Source organism: Neophocaena asiaeorientalis, unplaced genomic scaffold, assembly GCF_003031525.2.
Source record: "Neophocaena asiaeorientalis asiaeorientalis breed wild unplaced genomic scaffold, Neophocaena_asiaeorientalis_V1.1 scaffold500, whole genome shotgun sequence".
Lineage (NCBI taxonomy): Eukaryota > Metazoa > Chordata > Mammalia > Artiodactyla > Phocoenidae > Neophocaena > Neophocaena asiaeorientalis.
The window spans coordinates 182,061-197,663 of record NW_020171810.1 but is presented as its reverse complement, the minus strand read 5'-3'; the positions used below and the strand labels follow the sequence as shown (position 1 = coordinate 197,663).

Here is a 15,603-nt window from a genome sequence, read left to right as displayed (position 1 = left end):
TCTTTTTAGACTCTACATAGCAGAAACTTCCCAGAACAGTATCACTTACATTTTTGCCAGTTGAAGGTCTGTGACACTGTTAAGCCTCCATACTTGACAAGACACACAAAGCTGTGGTTGCTTGTCATATTGAAATCCAGTTCGCTGCTAATCGTGTAGAGCTCAGTTTCAGGATCCTGGGAAAGTGTTGTATTGGTAGAATTTAATTCTTCTCCATTTTCCAACCAGGAAAGGTGAGGCTTTGGAAAACCTCCAGAGGTTGAGCAAATTATCCTTCTGTTGTTAGGAGATGGATTTCCAAGATCAGTTATACTAGGGACAGGGAAGTCAGCTGAAGAAAGAACAAGGCTGTAAGTACATATCATTACATATTTGTGTGTGTGTTTATATTTTTAATAAATACCTATCTTTAATCAGAATAATAAAATATAATTTGCAACTTCCCATAAGTCATTAATATTTATGTATAATCCAAAGACTAATTTTGGTTTGAATTGGTTATATCAATTCTTCATAAGGAGGTAGGAGGGCACTTATTAAAGAAAGAAGTAGGTTCATGTGAATAAATACTGACATAGTATCAGTACTTGCATTTGCAAGAGGTGAAGAAAAAAATAATAGACAACACGTTAATGTTTCTTAGGTCTGGACATTATCTCATTTCATCTTTACAACAACCCTAGGAGGTAGGTTGTAGAGCAAAAAAGGTCAAATATCAGTAATTTCATATGATTTAACCTAATACAATGTTTCACTTTATAAATAATCAAATTGAGGTCTAGAGAAATCACAACCAATAAGTGACAGAACTGGGATTTGAATTCAAGTTTTTCTGATACCAGACCTTTCCCTTCCCCTGACTTCTTTTCTTTCCTTTTTTTTTAGAGCTTCAAACATTGCTGTTTTATTAAAACATTAAAAATAGGATTATATTGAAAAACATATTCTCAGAAAAATACTAATGCCATGGTATTAGAGATGTAAACAAGCAGATTAAAATATGTCTGCCTTCTTTTCTTTTCCTTTCCTTTCCTTCCTTTCTTTTACTTCTTTTTCTCCTCTTTCTTCCTAATTTTTGAGGTATACAAAGTAGCTCTCTTTTATGTATCTATTTATTAATTCATACTATACTAAACACCTGAGAACCCACCATCCAAACTGAGAACCAGAATATTGACAGTAACTTGTGTAAATCTACTTGTATGGTCTTAACTTTGCTGTCTCCCTACTTCCCACACTACTGAGGTGGGAAGTAGGTAACACTACTCTAAAGGTTGTTTAGCATTACCTTACTTTTTCAAAAGTAGTCTTTAATCAGATAAACCTCTGTCCAAATTTTACACTATTGAGCCTGTAATCTCAACCACTGTACTTTACTGATTCCCTTACTGTTCTGACATGCCTTATGAGGACAGAGAGACCTTCCTAATATTCCTCCAAGATACTTGAGGCGCTCTTTCATTTGTGTATTTGCCCCTTAATAAGATACTAAAATAAAGCAAAGCACAGTGAAATGACTGCAGAGAACACAGGAAAAAACTCCCCTCACCTCTTCCTCACTTATTGTTAGGCTTAAAGAATTTATACTCCTTAGCATAATGTGGGGAACCAATCCCCCCATACTTCATCTTATATATTAGTTTTCTTTTCAGAATTCGGAGTCTCACAGAGAGATGTAGTATAGCACAGTGGTCATCAAGACCAGATTTTTTGTTTTGTTTTGTTTTTATTTGTTTATTTTTGGCTGCATTGGGTCTTCGTTGCTGCGCGTGGGCTTTCTCTAGTTGCGGTAAGCAGGGGCTACTCTTCTTTGCCGGGCACAGGCTTCTCATTGTGGTGGTTTCTCTTGTTGCAGAGCGTGGGCTCTAGGTACGCAGGCTTCAGTAGCTGTGGCATGCGGGCTCCAGAACGCAGGCTCAGTAGTTGTGGCGCATGGGCTTAGTTGCTCCACAGCATGTGGGATCTTCCCGGACCAGGGCTCGAACCTGTGTCCCCTACATTGGCAGGCAGATTCTTAACCACTGCACCACCAGGGAAGTCCCAAGACCAGGTTTTATAACCAGTTTTTCCTTTTAACACTGGGCCAATTACTTAACCACTTTTAGTCTTAGTTTGCTCATCTGTAATATGGGGATAATAATACCTGCCTCCCAGCGTTGTAAGAATTAAATGACATCGTTAATATAAATCACATAGAACAGAGCCTGACACACAGGAAGTTAGTTAATAGACTAATGTGAGTCTTAAATTTGTCCTCTTTTTTTTTTTTTTTTTTGCGGTACGCGGGCCTCTCACTGTTGTGGCCTCTCCCGTTGCGGAGCACAGGCTCCGGACGCGCAGGCTCAGCGGCCATGGCTCATGGGCCCAGCCGCTCCGTGGCATGTGGGATCTTCCTGGACCTGGGCACGAACCCGCGTGCCCTGCATCTGCAGGCGGACTCTCAACCACTTCGCCACCAGGGTCGCCACCAGGGAAGCCCTTAAATTTGTCCTCTTTTAAATGAGTTCCCTCATTTAAATCAAGTTGCCAGGTGAAAGCTTCCAGGACTGCCTGGTGGCACAAAGTTATGACAAGTGACCATAAATGCCAAGAAAAAGAAAAACTTGGATATGGTTAGGGATAGAGTCACCTTTCTTTTTTGAATTAATCCTGTTCCTAAATTAAGTCTGACATTTTCTCGAGCCATTTTTAGTTGACATTATTATTTTTTACTCCTTTAATTTTTCCTATAAGATCAAATAATTACACTGGTAGCTAACAACAAGAATATTCTGTTTCTTTCTCATGACATCAGTATGTCATGTTATAACTTGGAATAACAAATCCAAGTAACTCATATCCTAATTATGATTCATGTTCATTTCTGCACTTTGCTTTTCTAAGAAACATTTAGCCGCAAGAATGCCACTAATACCAAGGATCATATTAAAAACCATCTTTTCAAGGTCTGGCTGGGCTTAGAACAGCCTAAGCTCTGTCTCCTATCCCTTCTATAAGGTGATCTGTTTAGAGTAACAGCTCCTAAGGCTTTGCAAGACTGTGAACCATCAAAGAATTATTCTTTTGTCTCTCATTTTAATCAATTAACCCAAATTTTCACCACTCTTAATAGGTAGGGTAAGAATATCTTATTAGGAAAGGAAAAGGTGCATATGCTTTAGAAAGGTAAAAATCCATTAACCTAGTTAATACGTTAACTAGTATAGCTAGCTTCTCAAATGTGCTGCTTAATGAAGGCTTTCATCCATTGATATTATGCTGCTATTATATCATTTAGCAAATATAGAGAAAGCAACTTGTCCCAGTTAGCCTTTCTCAGTATTAGCACTGAAAATCTCATGTCCAAGGAAACCCCTCGGTCCTGGGCAGAATGGGACAGTTGGTCACCTTGGCCTTGCTTCTCAAACTGCGATCCTCAGCAGCAGCACAGGCCTCACCAGGGAGCTTGTTAGAAGTGCCAGACCTGCTGCCTTTGAATCTGCATTTTAACAACATCCCTAGGTCATAGGCACCTTATCATTTGGGAAGCACTGTTCTAACTGACTCAACTGGAGATACCAGAATTGGTTCTGTGTCTAATTAAGCAAGTAGACTTTCCATTTTCGTCTTCCCTTACCTGATTTTGGTGCCCCACTCTCCTTTTTGAGGCCCTCAGCACTCCCATGCTACCGCTTTAGCTGTCCTTGGTCTCCTACGATAACCTGCTGCTAGGGCCTGCCCTCCCTGAAACTCTGCCTCTTCTCCTTGGATTTTCTTCTTTATCTTTCTATCAAAATGTACATGTTCTAGGGGCTTCCCTGGTGGCGCAGTGGTTGAGAGTCCGCCTGCCGATGCAGGGGATATGGGTTCGTGCCCCGGTCCAGGAACATCCCACATGCCGCGGAGCGGCTGGGCCGGTGAGCCATGGCCGCTGAGCCTGCGCGTCCGGAGCCTGTGCTCCGCAACGGGAGAGGCCACAACAGTGAGAGGCCCGCGTACAGCAAAAAAAAAAAAAAAAAATGTACATGTTCTAAGTCTACTTCTGTCTGGATATTCTGTTAGAGAACTAACTATGTATCTAATGTAATTAACTAACACAGGCTAATATGTCTGTGGTGCCATCTCCCCCAGGGAACACATTTTTATCTTTAACAGGGATCTTGTGGGGAAAAAAAGCTGAAATTAGCAGGAGAGGCTCTAATAGTGGGAATTCCAGGAATCGACGCAGGTCTGAATTTTGGAGGAGGTGGGCTTCTCGGAACCCCTCATATCTCACCACCATATGATCATTCGCTCTCTCCATGGTTAGGGAATACACAGAGTGAAGTTCAAGATAATTCCATGTGAATTTGGCTTACCTCCTAAACTTTAGGTATGATCTGGATGTTACAGCTAAAGATTCAACATAACTGAAGACCAAAAGCAGGGAAGAACAGTGAAGACTTCACTAAGGATCCACTTAAGTTAACTGATATCAAGGTTAATTATTATCTTTTATTAAAAGGTTTGAGCCTTTCCACTAAAGCCTCAAGTGCCCAGGAAGAAAAAGAAATGTGTTTGAATTTCAAGTATGAGGGAATGGCCCAGGGCTGGCACTTCTCGATGGGGGCTCAGAATATATTAGTATCATCTAGCAGTATCATCTGTGGTTAAGTCACGGCTTCTTCCTACCCTGCCCTTCACAGTTCTCTAACATCTAATTTTGTAGGAATGACCGTTAAAGGAGAGCTTCAAATATACAATAAATATAATAGAACAATAGCCATAGTATTTATGCCTGCATTGCTATTATACCTTTCAACATACTTTACAAGAATATATTACTGGATCAAATCCAGTTAATAGTATAGCTACATCAAATCAAATGTGTCCCCTTATGATTCAGAAGATACTTCAGGTCATTATAGTGCTCCAGGGTGATTGTCATGCACTTAGATTGTCAAAGTGCAAGAAATGCAACTAATAGATATTTCCAGGACATCCTGAGAAAACAGTTAGGGTTCACTGTAAAACTAGAGACTCAACCCTAAGAAATGAAGTGAGATACACCTCTCTTTGGTAAAATTTCCACTTAAATCAATAGGAGTATGTCTTTAAGGGCATCAAGAGTCTGCCGGCTTACTGAAAATCAGAAAGTTCCACTGACCTCTGACCATTAACTTCACCGAAGTCCGGTGCTCCAGTTTGTAAGACCCTTTCTCAGGCTTCTGAATAACACAGGTGTAGGTGCCATTGTCCGACAGGCGCAGAGCCAGGATCACAATGCAGAGGTTACTGGTGACGTCAGTGATGGTACGGTTCTTGTACCTGGGCCACACCTTCACTTTTCCAGACATGACAGCCAGCACCATTTCATTATCCTTTTGCCAGTAGATGCGAACGCTCTTCAGTTCTTCAGTGGATATGCTGTAATCACAGGATAGCATTGCTGCTTCTTTCACTGTTTTGGTCACCTGGATAACGCCTATGGAGAGACAAACAGAACAAGATCATATACCTATTAAATATAGATGCCTGCACAAGCAAGACTTTGGAGTTGACGGTAACAGAATTGAGTGTTGTATCCAGTACCAAGCAGGATTGGAGTGTTCAGTTTGATTTTGGTTTCTTTGGTCCCCAGTGCTTTTTTTCTCCATTTAAAAAATTGTGATTAAAAAATAACATAGGGCTTCCCTGGTGGTGCAGTGGTTGAGAGTCCGCCTGCCGATGCAGGGCACGCGGGTTCGTGCCCCGGTCCGGGAAGATCCCACATGCTGCGGAGCAGCTGGGCCCGTGAGCCATGGCCGCTGAGCCTCTGCGTCTGGAGCCTGTGCTCCGCAATGGGAGAGGCCACAACAGTGAGAGGCCCGCGTACCGCAAAAATAAATAAATAAATAAAATAACATAAATTTTACCATCTTAACCATTTTTAAATGTACAGCTAAGTAGCATCAAGTGTATTCACATTGTTGTGAAACAGAACTTTTCCATCTTGCAAATCTGGAACTCTGTATGCGTTAAACCACTCCGCTTTCTCCCCCCCGCCAGTCCCTGGTAACCACCACTCAACTTTATGTTTCTATGAATTTTACTACTTTAGATATCTAATATAAGTGGAATCATACAGTATTTGTCTTTTTGTGACTGATTTATTCCACTCAGCAAAATGCCCTCAAGGTTCCTCCATGTTTTACATGTGTCAGAATTCCCTTCCTTTTTAAGGGTATGATGATAATGACTAATATTCCATTGTATGTATATACCACATTTTCTTTATCCATTTGTCTGTCAATGGACAATGAGAGAGAAGGTACACTAGTCCCAAAAGAAGAAGGACTTTAGGAGACCTAGCATGTGAGTGGCAACTACCCGTTAGACAATGTTATCATTCCCACAGGGATAGGGAAGTCATAGTTAAGGAATGTGAGATTTTGAAGGAATTTCCCTGATCATTTTGGTGGTCTTATTTTACAGATGAGGAAACTAAGCCCAGGAAAGGAAACTGCCCCAGTTTTGCAGAGAACTTTTTGGGCCACTCTCCTTGTTTACTGGTTTCCCCATTTGAGGCCCAGTTCTAGGATAAGTAAGCCAGCACTGCCCGCTCCCAGCTGGGCTCCATCACTGGGCTCTTTTGCTTTGAGAAACAGTCCTTTTCCTTCCAGGCCCAGCTTGACCCTATGATGTCATTCTGAAATGACTCTCCTCATCCCCACCTGACAAGGCCTCCGTTACTCCTCTGGACAATTTCTGCCCTCTCTAGCTACCCTAAACAGATGGATATCTTGCCTTTATCTCCCTTGGCTATCTGCAATCCACACAACAGGTGCCCTACAACCTAGTTTTGCTAGAGGGTCCCCATTTAAAACATTTGCCCATTTCCCATCAGCATATCACAGAAATATCAATATTTCAGCATCCAAACTCCATCTTTTTGTTATTTCCTAAGCACTCATCAGTAGCACCAAAATCCCTGTCAGACTATATTTTCTGTTTTTTTTGGTTTAGAAGGCATACTAACTTTTCCTATGCTGTGCTTGACCTAAAAGCAGAGTTCCTCTAAAGCCCTGGTGCTTTCACAACTGACCACCCCCGCAAACCCCCCAGTGCTACCATGTTGCATCTTCCCTTCGGTGTCCTCCAGAGCCACACAGAACCCCTGGGCAGGCCCATGTCTCACTAGGATAGGGATCTCATTTCCAGGCCCACTCTCCTTGGGCAGTAGGATCATGGGACACTAGCACCTCTCCATCTCACCAGCTATTCTACCTGCCTCCATCAGACTGGATGTGGCCCTACCGCAGCATTTAGGAAGAGTATTGTGATCGTAGGTATTTTCACAGCAGTGTGAAGTACCTCAGGATGATCGAAGGCACTTCTTCCGACAATCGTGCTGAACATTGCCAGCCCTAGATTTAGGGAATATAACTGAAAAGGGGGAAATAAATGAAAAGGTATACTTGGGGGGAACAAAGAATAGCCAAATAACCCAAACTCTCTTTAAAAAGAGATACAACGAAGGGCTTCCCTGGTGGCGCAGTGGTTGGGAGTCCGCCTGCCGATGCAAAGGACACGGGTTCGTGCCCCGGTCTGGGAGGATCCCGCGTGCCGCCGAGCGGCTGGGCCCGTGAGCTGTGGCGCGTCCGGGCCTGTGCTCCGCAACAGAAGAGGCCACGGCAGTGAGAGGCCCGTGTACCACCAAAAAAAAAAAAAAAAAAAAAGAGATACAATGAAAGCAAAATGATATGTAGAAGGTGCACGGACTATGGATTCCTGTTGATTTGGGGTCTAGTCCCAGCTCAGCCATTTTCTGATTAACCTGTTTCCTCATCTGTAAAAATGTTATGATGCCTACCTCTCAGGATCATTGTAAACTTAAATTCAAATAAAATGATATAAATGGAAAAGTCCCTAGTACATAGCAGGTCTTCTGTAAGAGTTTCCTTTCCTCTCTCTCCCTCCTCTCACCCACAATTTGTACCTTTTGGTCTGTTTCATCTCACTCAGGGGTTATGTCAGACACATGGAACCCTGGTCTTGCTATGGGCCAGAAAGACCCCATGATAGAAAGCAGCTCACTCCTCCGGGGTCCTAAATAACTGTGTCTTTCCTGTGGCCTGTTTATTCCCACCCAAAAAGAATCCAGGATTTCTAACTCATTTTGACATGTGGTGACATTAGCAAAAATAAATCTTAACTGAAAGTGAGCTAACTTCAATCATAGTTCTTAAGGAGTTTTTGTCCAGCCATCTGAGGAGAAGTGTGGGTGTTTGTCTAAAGGTCAACAGCAAACCATCAATGGGCTCTTCGATGTTCCTATGTGAGATCCCCTCACCAGACGTTGATGCTGAGGAAGAACCAGACTGAAAAAAGGAACCAAAAATCTTCTGGGCAATTCCCACCAGGACCTCGCTTCCATACTCAGGGACTGCTACATGCGTTTACAAGAAGACAGTCGAAAGATTTCTGAAGGGTTTTGTCCGCTTCAGTGGTTCTAGAGGGGTAAGTCAGGTCTCAGCATTACTGCTTAAAGAGTTGGATTTTGAGCTTGCTTTGCCATTTTACAAACTGGCCTAGCAACACCTACCTAACAACATGGGTTGAGGTTTCTGTGAGGGAATGCAAGTAAAACCTTACATGGTGCCAGGCACACGACCCGGACCATTGTCTTCTCCAGACATCCACACAGCCCCGTCCCTTGCTTCCTTCAGGGGAGGTGTCCCCTTGTGGTGAGGGGGACCCTCACCTAACCCCTGACCCCACCCATCCTGCCACTTGTTAGCCCCTTGCCCTCATTTATTGCTCTTTGAGCTTGTCTCCAGCTGCTATATATCAGCTGGAGTTACTTTGGGGGCCATGAGAGCACGGGCTTTATCTGTTTTGCTTGTTGCCTTATCTGCAGAACCTAGAACGGGGCCTGGCCCGTAGTAGGTGCTCCATAAATATTTGCTAAATGCCTGGCTAGGCATTAGGAGATGAAATCTGGCTCCACCGCTCTGCATTAGAATCATAACCTTTAACAAGTTGATTAAACTCCTTGGGCCAAGGTATAATTTCTGTAAAATGGGCATACTATCTCCCTGACTTACTTCACATAATTACCATGGGGGTCATATGACACCCAGAGGTAAAGTGTTTTGTTAACTGTAAAAGCTATACAGATTTTTTTCATGGGGCTATTTCTCTCAGACACAGCACCTCATGTGTTGAATCACACCCAGGATGTGGCCAGAATCACTGTGGTAACCGGCTGACACTTGCACTGAGTCAAGTCCCCAACCCCTGCCCTTCCTGACCACTTCAACTCTCCACCGATAAACCCCCAAGAGAGGGAACTTTTTGCCAACAAGCATAGAGGTCACTAGTTTTAGACAAATAATGTACCTCTCAAAACTCAATCTACAATGGAATATTATTCAACCAAAAAAGGCATGAAGTACTGATACTTACTACAACATAGATGAACCTTGAAAACATTATGCTCAGTGAAAGAAACCATACACAAAGGCCACATATAATATAACTCCATTTAGAAGAAATGTCCAGAATAGGCAAATTCATGGAGACAGAAATTAGATTAGTGGCTACCAGGAGACAGGGCAGCGGGAATGGAGAGGGACAGCTAATGGGTATGGAGTTTCTTTTTAGAGTGATAGAAATGTTCTGAAATTAGGTAGTGGTGATGGTTTCACAACATTGTGATTATACTAAAAACCACGGAATCGTACACTTTAAAACAGTGAATTTTATGTCACTGCAGGGGGAGAAAAACCATACAGGACAATTGGGAGATACAATAATAAAATTTAATGTATAGCTTTAAAAAAATAAGAACCCAGTCTAGGAAGCCATGAGTATCCCCTAGTCCCTCCAAACTAGAGCAAGGCAGTGTGGACACTGGGCTGGCCACAATGCCCCTTCCTCGGAGGTGAACCCCAGCAATGGTCAGCAGGGCTGCACCACCGCTTCTCCTAAAGGAGAAAGAATCAGGTGCGCACAGCAGCTTATATCACTGTGTACCGTAATGTATCTCACTGAGGACCTTGGTGTGCTTTTTAAATAAAGGTTTTCCCTGATTCTAGAAGAAACACATATTAAATTTGCAAAGAATGAAAAATACAGAAACGCATAAAAGTCACCTGTAATCCCACCACCTGGAGATTTACTGTTAATGGTCTGTGTGACCTTTAACACAAAGGAAGTGACCTTTTTGGGCCCTTCTAAGTGCTTTTGATTAAGTGAACCAGCAGCCACGGGGCTTGTGTGGGCCCCAGGCTGGGTGCTGGGCACACAAGGAGGCTAAGAGGTATCTGCTCTCCAGCAGCTGACGGATTTAGACTTGTCACCTGATTTTTACATTGCTGCCAACTTTCTCTCCTCTATAGGCCTAGCCTACATACTCGTTATAAATCTGATCCTTACTTTTGTGTGTCTCCCTAAACAGTATATGTCTAAAATGCTCGGGGACTTCAACAGCTGATATCACAGTAGTCATAGCAAGAAGCGTGGCTTTCAGGATGCCTTGGCCAGCAGCATGCAGACAGAACATGGTAGGAGGGAAGAGGCCTTGTTTACAGTGGCACTCTGAGGGCACTCTTTTCCTCTAGCTCAGTGTTTCTCATGCCACAGAATTCCAGGCCAACACCTATCCTGCATCCCTGGCTACTCCTACCCAAGGCCTCTCCCCTCCCCTGAGAGCTGTCTCCCTGAGAGGACCCCAGCTCTGAGGAGAAGCTGCCCACGTTAGACAACCACCAGTCTCTGGAGCACATGAGTCCAGTGTTTCTGCATCCACAAACCAAACTAGAAGTGGAGAGGAGCCCTGCTGGTCCCACCCTGTGCAGGAAAGAGAGGTCCCTTGTCCCGGGCAGCAATGGATGGGGTGTCAGGGGGAAGTGCAGCTGTCCTACACAGGAGAGGAAAGGAGGGGCTAGTGTGCAAATCCCCTGCCCTGAACAAAGTCCTCCGTGATTGTACTCCACTCTCTTTGTCCAGTCTTGTCTCCCACAGGCCATGCACAATCCACACCTGCACTTCAGTCTGGCAAATCCTCACCAGTTCTACATCATACACATTCTCCAATCCCTCCATCTCCCTCCAATCCCATTCTTTTCATCGAAGCTATCATCAAGTACTATAAGCTACTAAACGGTTTTGGCAGTCACTATGGCTGCCCTACAAGCCATTCTTTATGCTTCAGCAACACCATTTTAAAAATATATATATCATTTAGAGCTTTACTACTAAAGCTAAAGGTCTGTGGACCAGCGGTATCAGCATCACCTGGCTGCTTGTTAGAAATACGGAAATGCAGGCCCGTCCCCAGGCCCACCTAAGCAGAAACTACATTTAAAAAAATATATACAGACTTTACCTTTTAGAACAGTTTTAGGTTCACAGCAAAATAAACGTAAAGTACAGAGAGTACCCGTATACCGCCGCCCCTGCATGGGCACAGCCTCCCCACCACCGATATCCCGCACCAGAATGGTACGTTTGTGACAGTCGATGAAGCTACATTGACACATCACTATCACCCAAAGTCCAGTTTACACCAGAGGTCACTCTTGGCGCTGTACATCTTATGGGTTTTGACAAATGTGTAACGACATGTATCTACCATGACAGTATCATACTATTTTTGCTGCTCTAAAAATCCCCTGTGCTACATGGAACTCTGCTCAACCTTCTGTAATAACCTAAATGGGAAAAGAACTTGAAAAAGAGTGAATATGTATAACTGAATCACTTTGATGTACATCTGAAACTAACACAACGTTATTAAGCAACTATACTCCAATATTAAAAAAAAAACAATCCCCTGTGCTAGAAACTGCTTTTTAACAAGACCCCCAGGTGACTGGCATGTATAATTAAAGTGTCAGCAGCACTGATATAGACCGTGTCACTCCCCTGCTTCAAATCCTTCTATGGCTTCCCAGTGCCTCCAAATAACATTCAGATCCCTGGCCTTCAAGCCCTATGGAGCCTGGTCCCTGTCTCCCTGCTGCCCCAACACTGCCCACCTACACTTCCTTGCTCCTGCGTGTCCCTCACATGCTGCTCCTTCCACCTTCACCCAGATCACTCTCACCACCGTCCCCTCTGGCAGAGAAAGAGAGTTTCTCGGTCATACATTCATTTGAATGATTGATTAATCTTCATCTTCTTCCTAATGACTGTAAATTCCATGAAGGCAAAAGCCAAGTCAATTTTGCTCACAACTTGTCCCCAGGACCAAGAAAAGTGTCTTGTACATAAGAGATGCTCGGTGTTTGTTGAATTCATAAATGATTAAACAAAAGAATAAACCTGACTCATCCTTACGCACCCCTGACTCATCCTTACCTTCGGCCTCCTTCACCTTAAAGCCTGCCCCGCTGCCGCAGCCCACCCTGGTCCCAGCTTTCCCAGGTCTGGGGCACTTACAGTCGGGGCCAGTCACTTCACTGCTCTTCATTTGCTTGTGGGTTTGTTTTGCCTTCTCCAACTAACATACACCTCTTTGAGGGCAGGAATCCCAGGCTCAGTTTTTAAGGCCCACCTGATACACAGTAGGTGTTCAGACAAAAGAAACTCATGGATTCCTTTGTTGACTCAGTACAGCAACAATAAAATCTGAATGTAGCTGTAGAACAAGGTACTTTCCTAAATATCTTTCTTTAGCTCAAAGTTTATTTCCTTCCATTAGCCCCTAATTTTTCTGGTATAATTGTTATAGCCTTGGTTTTAATTTTCTTTTTATACTTTCTCTCTTTTTCATTGTTTCTTTCTCTCTCCTCACCCCCTTTCATCTGTCTCTCTCTCTCTCTCTCTCTCTCTCACTCACACACACACACACACACACAGAGACAGACACGCTTGCACGCATGCATGCACACATACCACATTTCTAGGAAGCCTGTAAATTTCATTTTAAATCTTTTAAAACTCATTAAGATTCCCCAGAAGACTCTAGATTGGGAGTGCTGCCCCCGACTACCCAGAAGAAAATTGTAACTGTTGGAAATAATACTGTCCATCAGATATACAAAATCTGATGTGAAACTTGACTCATGGTTCTCTTGGTTCAGCAGCAGTGTAAAATAGCAAGTTTTACAGCCTTCTGTAAAGTTTTACAGCCTTCTACCAGAGTCACAGTAATCCCTTCCCTCCAGTGCCCTCCCTCACACCTTAGTCATTCTGGGTGATGGCTGCAGTTTTAAGTAACCAATGCTTAAGACAAGGCCCTTTGATGTTCGGCTCTTTGCAGATTAGGAAACGCTGCAGGAGGCAAAGACTCCTCTTTGTTTTGGTGAAACCAGGTAGTACACTGCTCAGCACAAAGCAGATCTTTTATTTGTTCTGACTTTAAAAAAAAAAGTCAGAGCCACCCTGTCAGCAGGACCAGCACCACCCTTCCCAACAGCCCCCCAAGTCCAGCACCTGAGATGGAACAAAAGCCTCCAGAAGTAAAAATATTCTTTGTAGGACACACCTGAAATACCTATATAGTAAGTTAAAAACAACTCGAAATATGATTTGTGCTAAATCTGATACTACTTAATGTCAGATGCCTGTGTTGACAAAGGGCACCAGTACCTAAAGCATAAAAATAAATATTGAGAAAATTTTAATATTAAGAAGATTGTATGTTACAACTATCAATACTTTCTTTTCCCCCTTCATCTTGGAAAGAAGATCATCACTGTTTAGTTTTAGAAGCAGAAGACTTTAGCTGTGTTGTCTCATAGAAATGTAGTTTGGGAACCAGAGCCCAAGGCCAGTGCCTTAGCGTTTCACAAAATGTAAACAAGCACCTGGTGGAAGAGATCACAACTCGAAGCTGTCCTTCTGAATCAGCTTTGTTAAAATAACACCGCCCCACCTTTCCTTTAAGGTCTGTGTTCTTGAGCTAACTTGGCCACTGGCTTGCTGTGTGACCAAGGGCAGGTCCTTTAACCTCTCTGGACCTGTTTTCTCAGCCCTAAAATGAACTGAAATACCCTGAAGGTCCCTTCTGTCTCACAGAAGGAGGCAGCACAGAGAACACCATTTCCTCTTTCTAAACGCTGAAGCAGTGGACTCAGTCAAGTTCCTGGAGGTTGCTTACCTGAACAGAAGTAAAAAAGACCAGCCAGCACCAGGAGCTGAAAGAGCTTGAGGTATGGGTGCTTGGATGGGATTCCCCACTTCAGTGTGTGATCCATGGCTTCCGCTGATGAGGATGGAAAACAAAAGCAAACAATTTCAAGCCAGATGAGACTCGGGCACCTCACAGCTTACACCAGGCAAGGCAGAAGACAATTCAGTTGCCCCACACAGAGGGTTTTCTCGCAGTGTTTGCAAAACACACTGAGGAGAGGCTGGATGCTGTACCTGGGTGTCCAAACTCCTAAATATAAAATATTATGGATTTATTTTCACAACCTGAAAAGGAAAAAATAAAAGTCACCCAGGAAGGAAGACTGGTCCACCATGGGTTGTAAAACCTGTTAGTTGGCCGCCTGAAATGAGTCAGGGATCGTCATCTGAGCAACGTCTAAGTCACGGCACAATCGCTAGGGAAAAGCAAAAATTGGCGGACCTCTGCGGAGGTGACCCTGCCTGTGCATGCATGTTCCAAGGATCAACCACTGCTCTGCCAATGCCAGAAGGGATGATGAAGACTGCTAGAAACACAGAGAACTAACTATAAGGGCCTTGGATATCAGCAAGCCCACCCATGAAAGCTTGGACTCTCTTCAGGACATACCGAGAACACAGAGCACCAGGAAGGGCATATTTTGTCCAAGGCAGTACTTAAGTCACGAAACTACTTCTTTCTTAATATATTAACAACAAAAAAAAGTGTTTCCATTTTTGAATACTTCTACACAAAGAATATGTCTTAAAGGGGTAGAGGATCTCAATCAACAGAAAAGTGTCAGTAAAAAAGGAAGAGAAAAGACATGATGAAAACATTACTTATTTATATTATGTACTATAATGTGAGGAAGCTGATTTGGTTTTTTTTAGTAAATATATTAAACTTTAGGAATAAAAATGAAAGCTGTGCTCCTATGTGATTCTCTCAGATTGCCACCAGAGACAGTTTAGCGCTACCAGGGAAATGTTTGGGACCCCTCGTTGAGCCAGTTTTTCAGCCGAACTGGATTGTTTTATCAGCCACACTCCATTTTTAGTCAGGATTAGCTTGGATTCACTTATTCATCAGAATTTTGCTGGTTGTGGAAAACTCAAATTCAGCCTACAAAATTAATATTTTCTACCACCTAGGAAACTTAAAATAATGGGCCATAATTCTGATGATGATTTTCCAAGTATGTTGGAATAAGAGACCCCCTGAAGGCCCTTTGGGGGTAAAGTATGCATCTTGGAGGGAAGAGTGACAGTATGTTTGTTTAAAAAGCAGTCAGGTTGTTGGTCACTAGGTCTACCAGGCTATCCCATATTAAGTTCATAGTAAATGTACTTACTTGCTGAAGAACAATTCCTTGTTTTCTCTTGTGTTGAAAATCGAAGGATGAGGCCCCACTTCTGTTCCTTTCTTGCTGTCTCCGAAATACTGGCAAGTCACTCAGTTGTCTTTGAGTGATATTTTACAGAGGTGGCATTTCCCCTCCCAACTTCCTTTTACTTGGTAGAGAGCTCTGATGTTCAGAAACA

The 15,603-nt window shown here is 43.2% G+C and overlaps 1 protein-coding gene across 4 annotated transcripts in view; it reads right to left on the bottom strand.

Annotated features, from left to right (window-relative positions):
• CD80 (CD80 molecule) overlaps positions 1 to 15,603 on the bottom strand; it is a 25,667-nt gene extending 10,064 nt beyond the window's left edge. For 2 of the 4 annotated variants that reach the window (XM_024764772.1, XM_024764988.1), the window contains exons 1-4: positions 15,414 to 15,603; positions 14,048 to 14,152; positions 5,126 to 5,443; positions 50 to 331 (exon numbers count right to left, since the gene is read on the bottom strand). In XM_024764772.1, coding sequence (XP_024620540.1) covers positions 50 to 331; positions 5,126 to 5,443; positions 14,048 to 14,144 — 697 coding nt within the window. In that variant the 5' untranslated portion in view covers positions 14,145 to 14,152; positions 15,414 to 15,603. Of the gene's footprint in view, positions 1 to 49; positions 332 to 5,125; positions 5,444 to 14,047; positions 14,365 to 15,413 lie in introns of all 4 variants that reach the window. The other 2 variants (XM_024764847.1, XM_024764924.1) reach the window with 2 other exon arrangements.